General features: G+C 41.5%; 1 protein-coding gene across 1 annotated transcript in view; it reads right to left on the bottom strand.

The window, feature by feature from the left end:
• Positions 1 to 2,748: 2,748 nt before the first annotated feature.
• The window catches only part of FSTL4 (follistatin-like 4), a gene marked incomplete at its 5' end in the record, with an annotated part of 162,744 nt that continues 145,075 nt past the window's right edge, over positions 2,749 to 20,417 (bottom strand). The window contains 6 exons of the mRNA XM_009706525.1: positions 2,749 to 3,557; positions 6,615 to 6,724; positions 9,807 to 9,914; positions 10,518 to 10,667; positions 13,568 to 13,686; positions 18,947 to 18,973. Coding sequence (XP_009704827.1) covers positions 2,855 to 3,557; positions 6,615 to 6,724; positions 9,807 to 9,914; positions 10,518 to 10,667; positions 13,568 to 13,686; positions 18,947 to 18,973 — 1,217 coding nt within the window. The remainder of the gene's footprint in view (positions 3,558 to 6,614; positions 6,725 to 9,806; positions 9,915 to 10,517; positions 10,668 to 13,567; positions 13,687 to 18,946; positions 18,974 to 20,417) is intronic.

The raw sequence follows: 20,417 nt of genomic DNA, 5'->3' as shown, positions 1-20,417 counted from the left end.
AACTAAATAGTCATGAATTCAATTTAAATCCATTTCAATTAATCACTGTGATTAATTTATTAGCTAGGAACTAATTGTGAATTGGTGGAGAACACAAAGGGAGCGGGAAAGAAACTGCAAACAAGGAAAGGTAGTCTCTTTTTGACAGACTTCAAAGGCAAAAATGAGTGGAAACATTTTTTGAGTCCATATAAAATTTCTGTGTCGTAAAAAAAATAAAATCAGAGTAACAAATGTGCAGCACTTTAATGTCAGATTTGACTGTCATTGGAACTGTTCACAAGGAGTGTGGACAATCTAAGTTGTACTTAATTTTCTAAGTATGATATATAACCATTAGGATAATTTAGAAAACACATCACCAGAACCTGGGCTGAAGAGGGAAGAAAGGGAACATCTTTGGAAGGTCCAAGTGGGATTTTTCAAGTGAACGCTATTCCAATATTTTGCGACAAACAGGAAGAAGTGAGGTCTGTTACACATCTTTCACAGCCTATATATAAACCAGCCTCAAGAATATTTACCTGAACAGATATATACAGGTTTTTTAAATATTCTTAAAAAAGTAATATTTGCTTGATCTATGACACAATGAACGTCTCTACAGGGAAAATTACCATAGGCATAATAAAATATTCAAGAAGTCATAAAAGATAACACGAGAGCAGTGTTTGGCCTTGGTAAAACACATTTAGGATGACTGCAATGTATGGATACAGCTTTGTTCAAGAAAGGAGTTGTGCATATTTAAAGGTACTCACAAAGCTGGTCTTCTCCTTTCCTTGACATGGGTACGTTTCCTAACCAGATGAGTAGAAAATCATGGACACCATGCATTGCTAAAGGAAGGCTACGCCAATCTGTTTTCTATGTCTGTGTCGCAATGATGAGATAGTCTCTTCCAACCCCTATGGCTCATACGTGAAAAGAGATGTAGGTTTCAGCCTATGGGTGTTGAAGGGCAATTTCAAGGACTCCATGTTTAATGAATTCATAGGATTCAGCTCCCATTCTTCGTCTGTCTGAACAGATTTTTATATGTTCTCTATAGAACCAAAATGGTTTAAATTACTTCAGGTCTACAGTCATGTGAAAATGCTACTCTTCTGACAAAGTTTAACATTTAAAGCAAAGATTACCAGTGTTAGTCTGCATCCTTCTCATTTAAAATCCCTCTGTGTGCATTGTGAAATGGGTGACTTTAAGCATCTGTGTTGGAAAACAATTACCACGCCTCTACAGATCACTGGATGTGCTCAGCAGCTGCTTTCGTACAAACTCTGGGCAACAGGGTGATTCGCAAAATGAGCTGGGTCTTTCGAAAGGTCGACGGGTGGCTCTGATGCAACAGATGTTTACCTTCAGAGAGAGTTTTCACCCACATCAAGACCACGTTTTCAAAGTGGCACGTGGGACACAACCGCTTGGATGCACCCCTTCATGGTGGCAGTGACGCTAACCTGCTATGCACCACTTTGCGAGCCATAGCTGCCCTTGCCCTGATTACTTCATGGTGACGGACATAGAAAGTTACAAAAAATGCAACTAGAAGAGTTTTTATATCTTCCAAATGTGCAAATGGATCTATATTTTAATGGGAACTCAACTGAAATGTCTCAATGCCAGCTGTTGCATTCTAGGGTAATTCAGCTGGTTTTACAGGAATCTCTTTGCTCATAACTAAAAGATAATTGACTATAAACAAGTGTACTATAAACGGGAAGAAAAAAAGAACGAAGAAAATTGTTTCCCAGGATGTCTGAAAAGAAATAGGCAAATTAAGGCTATGCCTAGAAAATGAGTGAGTTCTCTATTAAAAATACCCTCTGTCACTGTAGCTATTATTTTATGAAGAACCAAGTGACTTCAGTGTTACTAAATATTTAATAAGACAAACCAACAATTTCTAGAAGTGTTGCCGCCTCTTATGGGAATAACAGTAACTAATTTTCTGCCCCTGAAGAGCAGATTTTGCATATTGTGCCCAAGCTGACCGCACTCACAAGCTGCTGAAAGACTAATGCCCCTTCTCAACAAAAATTTTTACGAACTCTGACCCCCTCTCAGTGTTTCCTGGCTTTTACCCACTCAAATGGCCTGGATATTTCATGCCAAATTTCTCAAATACTACCACACAAATACGCATTAGAAGAGGGGAGGACTCATAACACTGCCTTCAGTAGTACCAAGAGCAAAATTAAGCGCAGAAGAAAGCGAGCTGACAGTTACTATTTCTGTTATGCCTTCTTCTGAAATCACATCTGCAAATCCTCCCAAAGCTGTCCTGTAGAGAAAACTGATCAGTTTTCATTAAATCGCCCTCCTAGGTTTCTGAAGGTTGAAAACTGCTCTCTGATGCTTAGTTTCCCTCATCATCCAAAGGTGAATTTTAACTGCAGTCATTGCTTCTGTAGTCTCTCTGTGTTGGGGTGGGGTAGCCAGCACAGCTAACGGGCAAGGTATACAGGAAAGAAAACGGATGGCTTGAACATAACATAAAAGCTCCTCAGTATGTAAACTCAAAACCTGTTTTGTTCTACAGAATCACTAGGTTTCGTGGCTTATACAATATCTCAGTGGAGATATTATTTGCTTCCCAGCATTTTTCTCATAACCACAAATCATACCCCCAAATAAAAAATATCCCTTCAAAACCACTCCCTATTAGCAGAGCATACCTTATATTATAAAACTTGCAAGTAGACCAGTGTTGTACCATGAAGCCTATACAGGGGTTTTTTGTTTTTTTCTTTTTTTTTCCCAGTGTAAAAATATACAATGCTACTGCTCATTCGTTGCAGTGTAAAGGTCCGACCGTTACTTGCCTGCTGAAGGCTCTACTGCTATTGCCCTTTCATACCTCTCCAACCCAGACCACTGTGTTACCCCTCCTTATACCTGAAACCTCACAGCGTAACACATTTTGCCTCCCATTTATAACGAACAATGAATCTTTAGCTGGTGTAATGAGATACTGTCCAAATAATCCACTGTCTTTCATAATTCTGTTGTAGTTGCTCCAGGGCCAGTCTTTGGATGTGATAGGGTCCTTTAAATTCTTCAGTACATTCATTTTCCCCGTTGACAGCTCTACAAAAAGCACATCTGTTTGCAAATGTGAAGTAGCATATATATAGTACTGATTGCCTTCAGTGAAAGAGGGTTGAAATGTCAGATCAGATATGTGTATGTTTGTTTGTAAGTCATAAATCAACTTGATTTCCCCCCGGACAGTTAGAGTCTGCACTTTGATCCTGCCACTGTCTTCATCGGCACTGACCAAATAGCGTCCATCCGGTGAGATATGAGGTGTGCCCGACACGTCGCTGTTGGGGCCGATGACGGCATCGGTAACACTGTCAATGATGAGCTGCGGTGACGCAGCCACCGACCTATTCCTCCTACACTGGACAAAGAAGTAACCGCCCAGGTGGGTATAAGCCATGGTCTGTGGTATGCAGCTGTAGTTTCTGAAGTTGATCGTCTTGATGTGGGTCACAGTTTCCAGGTCAATTTTGTGAACTGCGGATTTCGAGTTGTTAAAGATGAAGCCAAACCTGAAATAGAAAACATGAAACTGAAGTCATCTCTGGAGACACGGTGATATGCTTGAGAGAAGACAACAGTCAGCAGAACTGGAAAACTCTATCCTGTTGGTTTCAGAAGCGTGTGCAGTAATGCTGCCTCTTTTCTGTAAGAAATCTCTCTCGTTTTAGTGGTTCTAAAACATGCTAAGAGGAGGTATATATTTCAGTTAAAATTAGCAAATTGATCCTGGAAGCTTGAATATATGCTTGGGTATTTGAATAACATCTTCAAGAGCTGAAATCTTTCATTGAGAAGACCAATTTACAATAGGAATGATATCAAGGTTTGGCTGTTCTGTAGGCTACTGTTGAGCAGTTCTTGTATTTAATCTGTTTCAGGTCTAGAGAGATGTAATTCAATATACACTCAAGACTTCTTCAATCCCAAAATAGAAGAAGGTTCAAAATAAAGTGTATCGCTGCCAGGCTGGGGCCAGAGAGCAACTTTGACCTACATGTATAACCACTGAGTGAAGACCATGTCCATCCTTGTCTCATAAAGGATAGCATCAGAGGGTAGCTGGGATGTCTGTTTGCTACTCGTGGTGCCTGGGGACCACTGCAGGAGCTGGCAAGGCTGAGGTGCAGAGCAGTCGGTGTTAAACACCGTCCTGCCAGCCCAGGGAAGATGTAAAACATTTCTCGAGGAACATAACCAGTCAGGGTGCGCTGAAGAAAAGGGGTCTTTGTTTTCTGTCTCAAGAGAGGGTAGACAACAATGAGCAGAGAATAGATGTTCTGTAAAAGATATATGCTGCAGCACATCTGACCTTTGCTGAAGACAAGAAAAGGTCAAGAACAGCCAGGAAAGGTTTCTGCTTAATTTGAGAGGGAGCCCATAGAAACAGCCTGTTTGTGCTCCCCTGGATTCACAGGTCACTGATAGTGACTTCGGAAAACTAATTTTACATCGGGTATCTTTCATCCATTCAATGCAGACAGAAGGAAATGAAGTGAGCGCTTAGTTTTGTATCTCTTCCCTGAAAGATGTAAAACTGCTTTGTGAAATGTGGAGGACAACGTGCTTGTGTGCAGATAATATATATTTTGCTTAAAACACTGGGTTTATTTCTTTATTCTTAATCCATCTGTCAATGAGACACTCGGCAATGATTTCACTTCTAAAGAACAAGCCAATGTAGTGTATGATCCCGTGAAAATCACTGGGCTAAGCCTTTCATTTTCCCATTATACTCACATTCATTACAGACTTCAGAAAATATCTGCAGTGGAGATTCGTAGCGCACCGTGTGTGGGGAAATTGGATATGACACTTGTATTTCTCCTGGATGAATGCATTTTAAGTACACTTTAAAAAATGCTTTCCCTTACAGCATTTTTTTCCCAAGACTTCCTTAATACTTGGCCAAATGCCTGAAGAAGTTAAAAAATGGTTCTTATCGTAAACTTTAATTTAAAAAAGTGGGTCAGAATGTGTTTTATGTGCACGCAGCTGCAGAAGAGGCACAGCGCTTGCATGAAATCTGTGATCTGAAATCTCAAAGAAAACCTTGCACTTACAGAGTTTTTAATAGACAACAATATACCCTGGGAACTAATAAAAATGGATACATTCCTAGATATCCATCTGAAATAACAGACAGTTGAAATACATATGCAGGAACATTTGCATACAAATATTTTTAGGCTCACGGAAGAGATTGCTTAAATATTCACCTTCCTGGGAAATGCTGGTACTATCATTTATTGTTTCTGAGTGGAGAATTTAGAACATGATCTCAGTAAGTCTCATTAGACTGTGAGCAATTATTTTTCTGTGCTGAGGGTGAGAGAGAACAGACAAAGATCTGGCCCTGAACAAATGAAATAGGAAATTGGGCACAGTATTCTCTGCTTTGCACATGGAAAACTATAGACAATTATCTACATTTAATATTTCTTACGGAAGATCATCTGTATACAGCCGATTAATCACACTGAAGCAAAAAGATAATAAAACAAAAAAAAGAAAGTGTAATTGTTCTACCTTCCTGCCTTTGAACCCAGTCCATACCTTCTGATCTCAGGCTCTAACGCTCAGCAGAGCCATCTAAATCTTGGCACTACTCTTAGTCATAACCATACTTTGAAAGTAAACCAGAAAAATGAGGCAGGGAGAAATTAAGAATGACAGCCATGAAGTACATCTCATTATTTTGTGTTTCAGGAAGCAAAGTTATTTATTTTGGATCAGATTCAACACATAATCATTTAAGTGTGACCCCCCTCTCCTTGGTGTTCACTGCAGGGAACCCAAGATTAACGTAAGGAGTTACATTACGATTTTTTTGTGTGTTTAACTTTGTTAAACTATACTGGGGACAAACGATGGTTAAATAGTTATTATGTTATAACATGGTAAGAATAGTGTAAATTGCTGTGCAGTTATCATCAATTTTGATAATGTTAATGGGAGGCTTCCTGTGCCTGCTGGGAAGCAGCCACTGTTACTCCAAGTTATTAGTATGTTAGTTATACAATCTCATTAACCACTATATCACATTAACATTCCAAACTGATGGTTCATAGAGGTGGTTTTTTTCATAGAGGCACATACCATTTTCTGCTCAAACCATACACCTCACACAGAGATCCCATGTTTGAACAATTTGGAAACACGTGGAAGAACCATGCTTTATGCTTCAGGCAGAACCATGCTTTTATCACTTCAGGCAACGAACCTTTGACATAGGTTTCTGCCCAGATCCATAAAGCAGTTTTGAGGCAGGGAAGGCAACTTTCTGGCCATCAAATTCCCAGCACAAGCAATCCAGGGCAGTGTGTCACACTGCTGCAAGGAGGCATGGCTGATCCAGCTGAGGTTTGAACGCCCGTGCATGGTCTAGGAGAAGTTCAGGTTTGTTTCTTGCCATTTTATTGATTCACTTGAAAATGGGGATAAGAGTAGTTAGCTTGATCATGAATTCATTCATCCAGATCTATAAAGTGCTGGAAGATTATTAGAAGGATGCCTGCTAGAAGAGAGCAGTATGGTCACTGTTGCTATTCATTAAGATAATCTCTTACCTAACATGATTAATAATAAGATTTGTAGGTGGTATAAAAAAATCATCCACTCCTTCAAACGGCGTGCGGATAACGTGCTGATCCTCCCCTGCGCTTGCCTCTGGTATTACCTACAATAAACACACATAAGGCTGAGTACAGGAAAAGCAGCGAGTAAGGCAGAAAGGTAAATATTGATTACGTAGTCATACATAGTACCGAGTGCCTTTTTGCTTGGATGCAGTAGACTCAAATTGATTAATGACTTCAAAATACGGTTTGGTGTAGCTGTCTTGAAAAAGGTGTGCTAATAAATAGTATTTGAGGCTCGACATTTGTAAGGTAAGTACACAACTTGACTTTCATAAGATGTTTGTATCTCAAGAAAGAGCAGTCATGCAGGAGCTGAAGTAGTATGACAGCACTAAGACCATAATAATTTATTCCTCACTGCCTAAAATAAACATTTATTTCATGGTCATATTTATTAATCTCACTTAAATGCATAGCGATAATTTCCCAGCTTGAATGATCAAACACTAACTCACAGCAGTTAATTACCACTTTGAAGGAGAAGAACTATTCATCCATCTACCGTACCATATAAAATTCAGGGAGGAGCAGAGAAAGGCCCTTTGGCTGTGCCCCTCGGTGCTGTCGTCCAGCACAGCGCACACCTCCACGGCCATGGGAACTCAGCTCCTCCACCACTCCGGAAAAGGAGAGGTACAAGTTTTCAATAATTAAAATGTTAAATACTCAAATTGCTTGCTCAGTTCAAGATGACTTTAGTCCATTCATTAGGAACTTCTGCCACTCTAATGTGCAACAGTAGTTGCTTTGAATTTACAGCTACACAATTCATTAAGGAAATGCTAAAACCCTACAAGGTTTAGTTCAGACAGCTGTTCTCCTGGTGCCATTTAGATTTCTCCAATTAGATTGCTCAAGAAAGATGCCCACTCTTGCACAGTGCTTTCCCGAGGCCAGACGTTTTCTTCCCACAAGCCAGTAATGGCTAAACAACAGCATCCCATTAGTCGGTTGGTTGATAAATCCCTGACTTCCAAAGAACGAGTGGAAATTTAGATCAACCTCTGCAGTAACATCTTTGTTAAAAAAAGATCTTTTATTGCATGTCTGCAACTAACCACTGCAGGTTTTAAGAATGAACTTCGCCAAATTACTCACTGCCCACCTTTTGGGAAAGAAGGTTGGAAAAAAAGAAAAGATCTGCTGATGCTGATGCTAATGTCATTCTCTACATGTGTAACTGCACTTCATAAAGATAACAGAAAGGACTATCTGAGAGCTGGAGCCTTATAACAAGTTTCCAACTGTGCAGATGGTGTGTTCTTCTTAATAATCACAAGCTTGTGCCATCTCTCCTTTAATTACAGAAACCTCTCACAGCTGGATGGAAGAAATTAAGTCAGAAAGGGTAAAGAGAGCCCATTTTGTCTCCTTACACCCTGTACAGGAAACTGCTGATTCCCAGGTGAGACGAGCTGGTGGCATTGCCTCAGAAACCTTCATTTATTTGCCCCCATTCTGTTTCTAGTGTCTTTCCCTGAAAATGCCCGTGTTGAGCTCCTGGTCCATTCTTTGCTATTGAAAGTCTGCAGGCTGCAGCCGTTATCTTGGGTGGAGCATGTGGCTGGTGGGGATGGCTCATCCCACCTTCACGGGGTAGCATCTCCAGTAAAGCCTCGGGCAACCCCAGGACTAACGTAGCCTCCAGATTTGTAGGTTTTTAAGTCAGAAAACACAGCTACCCTTCTTTTCTGCCTGTTGGAGAATGCTTTAACCTACACTTAGAAGCAAACGTTTCTGGTAGAAGGAATATTCACGACACCTGTGTTTCCAGAAAAGTTGGTCAGCAAGTGCCAGAAAATAAGTACTAGAGAAGGATATTTCTGGATGGATCAAATCAGCTCTGGTGTCAACTCCGTCATATGACATACAGCAGCAGCAAAATGCCCAATTAGATGCCTACACTTAGTGTTTCTGTACCGTCAACAGAAGAGTGAATCCTCCAGGGCAATCCAGAAACAGAAGCTAATTTAGTTGTCCAAACCTATGTGCATTACTGTGCCCCAGAGAGCCCAATATCACTGGGGGTCTGATGGTGCTGAGCGTGGAGCAGCTCCAGGGACCTCACTGGCACCTCTCCAGCACGAGTCACTGACATCCAATAACAGAATTTGTCGCTGAGGTTTTACTTTTGCTGTTTATGCTTTTTTTCATGCCCTAGAGAGCTCTTCTCTGCATTTTACTATGAAAGGAAGAATTCTACCACATTATGCTCCACCATCACCCAAAAGGAGGCTGAAAGCTTGTGGGAGACAAGTGACAAAATGAGTTTAAGGAAAATAAGTAGCTATTTAGTGCACTGGCAGAAAACCTGGACTTCTCCTATGTGGAAGACAGGAAGAGGTAAATGCCTTTACCAAACTGGAGAACAGCGTGGTTTTGCTCAATGCATAACGAGGGTGCTAGGCTAGTAATCCTGAAAGAGTTAGGGATCTTGAGGCACGGTACAATCCATTCATCTTTTAATGCTTCTTTTATATGCAATGCCCCCAAATTCTTTGCGGACAGAAAATTTCACATGTCATCGTAACCTCTGAGAAGGGTATGCTGCAGCTCTGCAGTGAACACACACTTAGTCCGCACCTTAGGCTTATCCTTGAATGTGTTGCCCAGCCTGACCTGCACCTCCAATGAAACACTACCAATAACCTGAAGAGTAACAGATTTCCAGGCAGAAAGTATGTTCTTTGTGGCTTCTTGGTACCCACTGCTTTTAGACCTCAATCAAGTTAAAAAGAAGCTGCACTCACGCAGTCTGCATAAATGACTTGGAGCATCGCAGGCTCGTACTGCTCACAGTCAGCTGCCAGCCCTTGCTGTATGACTTTACGGCACTTGGCTCTGTCATCAGCCTTAAAACAAAACAGACCTTGGCAACAAAACTGTCCTGCTGCCAGCCTACGGCACAGTCATTGCTCAAAAACAAATTAAACAGCAGGAAAAATATGTGAAGACGGACAGAGGAGGGATGAATAAAACACACTAGATATGCAAATGAAAGAGCAGCTTTATATGCAGACCATTAAATGCTGTTAATTACCTGCAACCAACCAGCCACCAGCTTGCTACCGATGATGCCAAGCCAAGGAAAGGCAAAGACTCAGGCACATAAGGACTTACCTGCAGCGTCGGGGAGGACCTGCGCATGTCACCCCAGCTAAGCACCCAGACTTGGTCATGGGACTTGTCATAATGTAATTTGGTTGGTAATGGGTCAACATCCAAGGACTTAAAAAAAACAGAGACAGGTATTTACATAGTGACCCAAATGCACATGACAAATACTGCACTAGTTTACTGCAAACATTCCCATGTACCACTGTTACACTCATTTGCGCAGCTTTGCCTTCAAATCAATTGTGGGATCAGCAGCAGCAGCACCAGCAGTAGAAAAATCTGGCTGCTCGGTGTCGTTTTCTGGCTAGACATCACTCCATCTTACGCTGTTATTTATAGCCAGTAGATCAGGGGCCATTTTCTCCTTGAATCATACCCTCACCAATTCATTCTTCCCAACCTGCTTATAACCGAGGCCAGGCAGTGGCTCAGTAAGTGTAAGCCAGAAGTTTGTCCTAGCATTATTTTACCGCACTAGCTGCAAGCCCAGCTGCAGATGCAGCCCTGAGACTATGATATCCAACCGATAAAGGACTTTACTCCTGCCAGTGAGGTTACGCAACAGCGAATGACATAGTGTGACCCCATGGGTGAAAGCAGCACAGGCCCAACTTTTCAGTGGTGTCAGCAGATCCACCAGGCAAAGATCTACTTTTTTTTGTCCCATATCACGTCCTTGGCCACCAGTGAATAAAGAGTTCCCCTTGTAAGTACCTGTATGGCTTTCTGAGTCTGGATATCGATTATCATTACTCTATTCTGCTTAGGCTGCGTCACATAAATGTACTTGTCTCTGACATTGACTGCCGAAGCCCAGAGGCAGGACTGAGTGCCTTCACCTTCCACTCTAGGACAGATCTCTTCCTGAGGGGAAAAAAAAAAAAAGAACAGGACAAAAGGTTTAATTTCTACAAGTTCAGGGCCTGGAGCAGCAAGAAGCTTAGCCTTGAAAACCATAGGAAAAAAATCCCTAGGGATTCCATTAGGATGATATTTTCCCCGCTTCTTTCCTGGAAAACATGAAATAATTATTTTATCTGGTACCACTGCAGCCTGGTTCTACCCAGTGACATTAAACAGCTGGACCTCCTGCAAATTCACATTGAATTTAAATAACCACACAGTCTCCACATCTATCTTTTGAAGTATGCCGTGGTTCATCAAGACTTGCATTGCTGTCAGCATCTATTAGCAATAGAAATATCACTCTGTGCTTTGAAAAACCAGTGATTTACATTAATTGAATCACAGCTTTATATTTTTCATAAAGTCTTCATTTTCAGTTCAGGAGAGCGTGCTCGAAGACGCTTGTGCTCAGGGAAACAGCAGCAAAACAAGTAGGGTCCTACAGTCTATTGCTCCAACACAGAAACTTCCTCTGTTCAAAAGGAATCAAATCCTGCTGCCTTGGACCAAATCCTGTTCACAGCTGCCTGATGCCATATTTGGTCTCTGATTCTCCACTCACTGAGTCCTGTGCAAAACTGGTATTATGGACCTCACTAGTACCCTACGTTTGAAGTCACACATGATCTCACCAACAAGCCTCTGCATGTTGGCTGCTCTTCGTCGCTCTTCCTTCTGTCGAGTTGCTTTTTTTGAAAGAGCATTTATGTGGGACCAGGCTGTGGTGTGGAAATGGGGGTAAAACTAAATCAACACACATATTTATATTTCAGTGAGCACAACTGTTGGCTTTAAACCTTGTCAATACAACAGCTGGGTCATTTTAAATAATGGCACAACCTCCCTAAGGGGAAAGCAATGAGAGCAGCAGAGCTTGTTCAGGGAAAGAGGAGGTGAGAGAAAACAATGCCAACACCAGGTCCGTATCAGAGTGATGATTATGGATAAAAAGATTTCAACTCTACGCAGCACAGCTCTGTCAGCTAGATACCTTGGTGGGGACCACACGTATGGGTTGAAGATACAAGACTCAACAGCTTGTCTGCATTTTCAGTTCTGGCCCTCCAACCAGGCTGGGGATCTACGCTACTGCAAGCTAAAAGATGCTACACACGCCCAGCCTTGGGCTTCCAGCAGCCGTTCACAGAGCCAAGCACCTTACAGCCTCCAAACTGCCCTCCTCATCCTCGGCTGCGCACTGGGGCTTGGGCTCGCACAACACAGCATCCGCCCAAACCAACGGGAGCAGGGAAAGGTCACCGGCCTTTCTGCTACAGTGCTCAGCTGCAGCTGCACTATCTGCTTTCGTGCCCTCTAATAGCAAATGAAGAAACTTTTGCTGTAAAAAGCCTCCTAAAGTTGCAGGCTGGTGTCACTGTCTATGTGGCAAACACTCAAGATACTAAAAGGGAAAAGGGAGTTTAAAAAAGTCAAACCTCCCTATACCAAGGGAAAGGGCCCTATGATATCTGTAGGAAACCCTTAGAGGCCTCTCTGAAAGGCAGCAAGTAATGATGCTAAAAATCCCTTTTATGCCCACCACTGTGCTGACATTATTTCCTTAAGTGCCCTCTCTCCTTCGCTCTTTTCAAGCTGTTTCTTCAGAACCACCTCTTCAATACTTACAGCTCTTTGGAAAAGAAACACAAGATTTCTGTCTTTGAGTAGCAACAGCTCAAGTGTGGCTTAATAATATTAAGCCCATGCTAAGGACCAGTCGTGGGGTAAGCATCAGTCTGGGTTTCTACTAAGGTATATTAAAACCCAGTGGAAAAAACCCCAGTATCAACCACAAATTTATTGAGATTTAAAAAATACTGAATAGATTCACAAGAAGATCTTGACTTACAGCAGCAGAGCCTCACCCAGCCTGCAGGGTTTGTGATAGTGATTCTCACCTCTTATTCCTCCCAAAATTGAAAGCAAGGATGAGTCCTTTTCTTCAGAAGGGAACCACATCCTCAGCTTCCCCTTTTCAAAAAAAATCTAAATAAAGGAGTGACTGAAAAAGCATTTCTGGATGTATTTCAGCACCTGTGTTTTATGAGAATTGATAGCTTCGTGAGCATATACATGGTGTATGCTACCGTGCAGGAGTACATAACACAGGTTGCTGAAAATACTGGCCTCGGGGCCTTCAGAGCCGTGTTATCCCACTTGCCACGTTGAGTTTCACTGTGTACAAGCCAGTGCTTGACGTTTACTGACACTTGAACAAATTTTCCTTGTGACTTCCTAAAGCAAGTGTTAGGTAAACTCAGTGCTGGCAGAAAATGCCGGACAGCAAACAAGGACGGCACGGGTCTCCGATTCAGCGGCAGAAACTGCAGAGGACCAGCATGGCACAACCATCTGCCATGCATTCTTACTCACCTCCCTGCTGTGGTTTAACCTGGGAAACTATTTCTAAAGAGCAGAAAGTAGCCCTCTCCTTTGCCTATGGAGCCATCAGTAAAAGGGGCCAGTTAGCACCAGTGAGTGATGGGTGCATCTCTCTGCTATTGACTTTTGTACTTTTCCTACAGACCAGTCTCAACATTGGTCAGCCCAGTTGCAACTTTTGGGCATGGACATGTAAACGGTTCAAACAGGAAAAGTGAAAGTTTTTGCCTACATTTTGATATAATAACTAGTCAAATTCTCTGCAGCGCGCCAGTAATCCTCCATGTCAGTCTTATAACTTATGTGGTTCCCTTAATTTGCAAGAGGAGAAGATGACATACCCCAGGCGTGCCACATGAAGCCCACCAAGCTCCAGCATCACTGTGTCAAATGGGTCCTTTAGCAATAACAACCTTTGAAGAGATTAACAGAAAGTTTCCCAGCTGTCGGCTGTAGCTGTCGGGTTTAGGACTTACGTAACTTGTGAAAATCCTCTCTTCGGGCCTGATGTGTCTCCGGATTTCACATTCGTTTGGCTGAAGGACTGTGATCCCATCATCAGAAAAGACATAGAACATATTCCCAACACTCAGGCCTTGAAGGGGGATAAAGCAAAAGGAGTAGGATTTTTTTTTTGGTACATATCCATAGCTGTTAGGACTTTTTAAAAGAACTCTCCCTCCTCTCCCCCCCCCCCCCCCCCCCCCAAACAAAACCTGCCTTACATAAAAGTTGGTCATTTGGATGCAGTCGGTGCATTCACAAAATCAAATTTCATGTCACAACAAGGGCTTCAAGGAGTGAAGAGGTACAGACACATTCAAAAATGCCTTGCCTTGGTGGCAGGGGTTGTACACAAATAACTATGTTCGGGTCTTGGGCGTATGTACCAAAGTGGGACTTGATTACAAGAAGCCCCTGTATTGCATTGTTAATTTCCTCAGATGATGACTTTGTTTTTTCTATTTCATTAAAAACAGCTTGCTAATAATTTGAGAACTGAGAAAGAAGCTTCAGTTAAAATTAATCTGAAGGTTGTCCTGTTACAGGTAACTTGACTTCTTGTAGCTGTGATGCAAAACGCAAGTGCTTAACATCTGCTCCATGAGTGAAAATATATGTATTTCTCTATTTTCTTAAACTATCTGGACAAACTAACTATAGCCACCAAAACAAATACATTTTTGAAATCTTGCAAACTGTAAGTCACAAATGTGGAGTAGTTCAGCATTGCAATAGCACTCATTTATCCAACTGGGGCATTCCAGGAGATTTGGAAAACTGGTTCTCTGTCATTGCTTTGCTGTTAGGAGATCGTATTTTATCATTTCTGCCATGCAGAAATGCCTTAAAACACCGATAATTTAGTTGCTCTTTAGATACATGCAATTGCAGTAACGAGCATCTTTAAGAAATGTTCAGGATCTTTTCAAACACTGTAGTTGGAAAGATCCAGGCATCCTTTCATCTTTTTCATACCACCACCAATAAGTGTTTGCAATGACCACTGTCACCCCCCATAATGTTGATAGTGTACTTATCTGCCAACGATATGGTGATGTGATAATTTGTAATTTCTAATTAATTACATTTTACCCATGGAGAAATAAGGTCCCGGTTCTACAGATCTGAACACCGTTCAGCGTTACAATTCCCTTGGGCTGGTCCTGGGGTGGCAGTTCTAAACACTGCTCACATCTACAGAGCTTCTCACATCTCCTAAGTGTTTACAGGATTGAGGTCTGAATCATCACAGCAAAACTTCACAGTAAAAACATGTATAATTTGGAAAAATTTGTAAAATATGTAGTATTTAGTAAGGCTAGAAGGGGGGTTTTTTGGTGCTAAAACCCCCTCTTTTTGTGCCAAATAAGTGGCTTCAGAGTACAATGCCTCAGCATGCGGTGTTTGCCGTACTGACAATGTTCAAGCTGAGTCTCTCTAAAGCATAGCACAGAAATACCCCAGTTAGGGCATCAGGCGGGTACAGGAGCCGTGATCCTTAAATGTGATGCCACAGCGAGGGATCATGCACGGAGAAAAAAAGCTACCGAACCTCCATCGAGAACTAAGTTGTCTTTACGGACTAAGGACTAATTTTTTCTGAGTATATTGTTAAAACATTTCATTCGGACACTTTGGACCAAAATCTGCGCTCACAGCATGCACACAACTCCCACCCGCTTCAGTGGGATTTGAGTGAATATATCAGAGGGCAGAATTTGACCCTGGCTGGAATGAGTGCACATATTTTCATGAGTAAAAGACTTTAATCCTAAGAAGTGGAAACAGGCAGGCAACAAATTATGACCATTGTGAAGATGCTTATTATTATTTTCATGCACGATAGTAGCGTGATTTTGTCTGATGATCCCATTACAAGGGTGTATCTCAGAACTAAGGCCTTAATGAGTCACAAAAACACTTTGATAATAATTTTACCCCAGTAGGTTTAGAGCTAGTGACTTGGCGAGTCCCATCACTTATTTTACAGTAAAATGACTGCAAGTTTTTCTGCTGACTGGTTAAAATACGATACAAATCACTAATGGCATTGAAGTACTCTCTTCTTAAAAAAGGTTATCAATTTAAACTAAAACACTTTTTCAGAGAGTAATTTTCACACTGATTTTCAGACAAGGCAGGTTTTTTACTAGACAAACCAGATGTTTTATTGTGACTTATGAAGTATTTGCCAAGTCTTGATTGTGGTACATCTCTAAACAATCCCTTGGACACTGGTGAAACAGACTCCACTCTTGATTACACTGCTGCACCTCCCTGGCCTGGGGAGTTATTTCAGTACAGAGGTGGGCAATGGAGAATTTTGCTCAGTTGTGTTATTTATACTAGTGAGGCAGGTACTAGATTGGGAACAGGGGAACTAATAAGGAGGGTTTTTCTCTTTTTCCCCTTTTTAATTGAAGACATTTCAGGTTGGATGACACAACTAGTCCAAAAACTAAAGGCTTTATAAAAGGCAACATACTTCATCTGTGTAACAAAAAAAGTAATACAACAAAAACCCAATTAAGAATGGGAAGGTTCTCCTAAACATAACAGTTCTTATTTGAACCATTCCAGATTAAGTTGACTCTAACGTCTTTATTTTTTAAAAACTTCAGGAGAACACCTGATGACAACAAGAGTTTTCTTTATTTGAGGAATACAGTCTCCATCTGAGTGAACATTTGTATTTCCACCTTTGAGATCAAAGGGCAAATTTGTCACCATGGAACACTCTCCTCTGATCTGATACTTGAATAATTTTCCTCAATTTAATCTAAATGCTTGCAAGTATTTTAGAACTTAAATTTGGTAACAGAAAGGCTTTCAGCTTTTTAAGTGCAGACATTCTTATAACTGATGATTGCCTGCTGGCACGATATGCTCTCTTTATCCAGGTATAAAGAAAGCAACACTCACTGCAGAAATGAACACTGGCGTGAGAACAAATCTCTACCTTACATTTGGGCTACTCGTCGTTTTCTCTGTACAGAATTAAAAACTAGTTTGTACATTGAGTAAATATTGCATGCGCTTCCAGTTCCACGTTTAACTGGTTGGTCATGCTATGTGCACTCATTTCTCGAGATTTTACTTGTGCATGGTCTGTGAAAGGTTTTGAGAACAGACTGCTAAGACTGACTTTTAAAATGATCAACTACTTGTGTTAAAACTTCCACTTGCAGCAAAAGCTTGTTCCATGCAATATTCTGCCTAGGCATTTCCCCAGTAGCTTTAGTTACTACAGACCTTGTGGGCATGAGGACGTGATCATTTTAAAGGAGCTCAAGTCTACCAATCCATTTATTAATATTGCTGCTTACACCTAAGCTTTCATTTTAATGGAATTGAAAGAATACATTAAGATGTAAAAACAAAAATACCATTCCTCTCTTCCAGCTTTCTCTGTGCCAAGATTTCACATGCTAAAGTATGTTCGATGGATTCTTTGCCTAGAATGAATGTGCCGATCAAATACTATAGAACATCACAGGCAGGGGAATAAACCTGCTCTAAAGATACTGAATTGTTTAGGAACATTAACAGTAAATCTGCTTTTAGCATCCATGTTTTCCCTGTACCTTGCTCATACTTTTATTTAAAATGTGCAAGGCTGATAAGCAGGAAGTCCATATCGTTTGGCAGAATTATAAGACGACTTTCTGCAACCAATTTCTTCGTTGTTCTTTAAATATTGCTATACTTCTACATCTGGTAGGGTTATCCAACTACTTTCTTTAAAGAGGAGCATAAGGGATGCAGTATATAAACAGCCATGTAGCATCACGCAGATGATGCTGGACTGATCAGATGCTCTAGAAATTTCACTTCCAAGCAGAAGGGAAATAGCAATTCTTAGTGCCCATAATGCCATTTACAGGGACGTCAGCAGTAAAGAGACACTCTTCATTGCTGGCCACCAGGCACTTGCAGGTGGTGTATCTGGGAGTAAGTGCTGGAGAGCTGCCTTAGGCGGCTGTGCCACCTCTCCTGACCTCCAGCCAGCCGCATTTGCTGCGTGTACACGTCTGCAGCCAACAGAAGGAATGCATCGGGTGTTTGTATACCTGGCTGAGGTAGCACTGGTCACTAAGGGCTGGCACTTTCCTTCTGCCCCTAAAATCCTTTGGGCCAAGCCACTGCGATCCAGAAAGCTCCAAGGTAAGGGCATGAAGCACATGTGTCGTTTTGGGTACCTGGAGGTATTGCATATGAAAGGGTCTTTGAACCCTCCAAAGGCAGAGTGAGTGTGCAGCCCTTCCTGGAGGAACAACGGGAGGGAGGAGTGTTTGCAGTGGGCAGGGGGACGCGGTCGAGAGCAGTTTGTAACTGCACAGAGACCTTCCCCACAAGGTTGGAAGGACATCAAGGTCCCCACCTTCCTCACATGCAACTGGCAGATGTAAGAACTGGCTTACACCTGGACCTCAATCCCAGAACCTTCCTCCAGTGAGCAGATACCCCGCTTGCAGCCCCCAGAAGCCCGAAGCTGGGAGGGTCCCCATCCACGCACCTGGGCACCGCACTACAGAGGCAGATGGGCGAGCTGCTTGAGAGCTCCTTGGGTCTTTGCATGATGCGTCTTACTGTGGGTTTTGGAAATTATGACAGCACAAGCGCATGCAAGATTAAATACATTTTCATTTCAAATGCCTCCATAGTATCTTTGAGTCAATTAGCTCCTTAGGATGGAGTTTTTTCTAATTTGGCTTTCAAGATACACAGATGTTGACCTTGTGCAGGGCACACTACAAATTTGATCAAACTAGAGATCTTAACTGCCAATTAAAACAAGGAGAAATGGGGCAACCTTTACCCTGCATCGATTTAATGGATAGAGGGAAGCAAAACTTGTTGTGGTTTGTTTTCTTTTTTTTTGCCTAACAGTCAAGAACACAATTTTTGTTGCTCACCTAGTAAACATCAATATGTGCTACTGAGGAGGAAGAGCTTGCATTGCTTGCTTAAAAATGCAGTGTATTGAATTTATGTCTTACTTGTTCAATTATGGTAATTTGGGAGCACTTCTGACACTTGTGCAATTGTTAATGCAGTTTGAGAATCTTAGGCTACTCACATTGGTGGTAGTTTATATAAAATTCACATTTTTATATATTTTATAGTCACCTATTATTTCATAGTGGGAAAATGTAAGAAGTTATAGGTACAATTTATATTATGAGAGTGACATCTCTGAATAGTTTAGCTTTTAAATGTCTGGTCTGTACTTAATCTGGTAACTGTGAAAGTTGATAGTTAGTGGCAAGTCAGTGGAGAATGGCCCATCATGGAATTATTAAAGCAGACAAGCACATTATCACTACGACAAAAGAACTTTACTGCAGTACCTTCCTCTCGCCACAGTATGTTTGCAACTGCAGCATCAGAAAATTGGGAAAGCCAGAAAATAATCAGGAAAAGAAAAAAAACAACAAAACAATGTCAAAATTTTCATTGTAGCAAGTAACTGAATTAATACTCATGCTTACATGAACTGTTTAATTTGTGAAAACTTTGTAACATCCATTCAAATAAAATATCACGAAAGATAGATAGTTCTAAATACATTTGCTCCTTCTAGAGACAATTCTGAAACTCTGACATGGGAAAAATCTTCCCTGAAGTGAAGCCAACTTTAGCCTCTGTAAAGATCAAAGTCTAATTAAAAAGAAGATGTTACCTTCAAACGTAATTGGAGGTACGGTACAGGTTGTGATTTTCTGTACAGGTTCAATAAGGAAACATGACATCTTTCAGAAGCCTGAGACTGGCAGTTACAGCAGCTACACACTTTGCTGCATTTCTTCTTGGAATTTCATGCAACTACATTCTCTTTTAGGATTCAAATACTCTTTGAGGGCACATCTGCATTTGAATTTCTGTTTAAGATACATTCAATTATTTCTCAACATACTGTAATTTCCCTTGCTCAAGTATTCAAGGGAAAACGTCCGATATTAACAAGAGTACATAAATCTATTTAATGAGGAATAGAATATATTTTCCAAAGAATTGCCAAGAGAGCACATATTTATGGCTAACTTCGTTTTCAATTCTTGCTCTATATTAACATCCAGAAAAGTAGCAAAAATCCCATTTGTACCTAGCCTTTTAGTATCACCATAAACCCAGGCAATCTCCCAAGTAGTTAAGACAGCAGAATTAGGAAGGATCAGACCTCTGGGAGCTTTTCCATTGGGGCAACTAATCACCTCCTTCATGAACCGTGTTTTGGGGACAGTGCGGTCAAGATAACACTGCTGCACTCCTATGGGAGACATGCAGCTGAGCGGCTGGGAGAATATTGTCTTTGAAGTGGAAGATAACTTAACACTGCGGGAAACTTATTTTGCTAGTTAGTGATGTAAACACAGGTAAGATAAATAGAATCATAGAATCATTTAGGTTCGAAAAGACCTTTAAGATCATTGAGTCCAACCATTAACCTAGCACTGCAAAGGCCACCACTAAACCATGTCCCTAAGCACCACACCTACATGTCTTTTGAATACCATCAATTGAGTCTTTCCAGATCCCTCTGCAGAGCCTTCCTACCCTCAAAGAGATCAACCCTCCCACCCAGCTTGGTGTCGTCTGCAAACTGACTGAGGGTGCATTCAATCCCCTCGTCCAGATCCTTGATAAAGATATCAAACAGAACTGGCCCCAATACCAAGCCCTGGGGAACACCACTGGTGACCGACCGCCAACTGGGTTTAACTCCATTCCCCACCACTCTTTGGGCCTGGCCATCCACCCAGCGTTTTTCCCAGAGAGGAGCACATCCATGCAAGCCATGAGCAGACATTTTCTCAAGGA

This window comes from Cariama cristata, unplaced genomic scaffold (assembly GCF_000690535.1).
Source record: "Cariama cristata isolate BGI_N322 unplaced genomic scaffold, ASM69053v1 scaffold7288, whole genome shotgun sequence".
Lineage (NCBI taxonomy): Eukaryota > Metazoa > Chordata > Aves > Cariamiformes > Cariamidae > Cariama > Cariama cristata.
The sequence above is the reverse complement of the archived record's forward strand: the minus strand, read 5'-3'. Positions and strand labels throughout refer to the sequence as shown.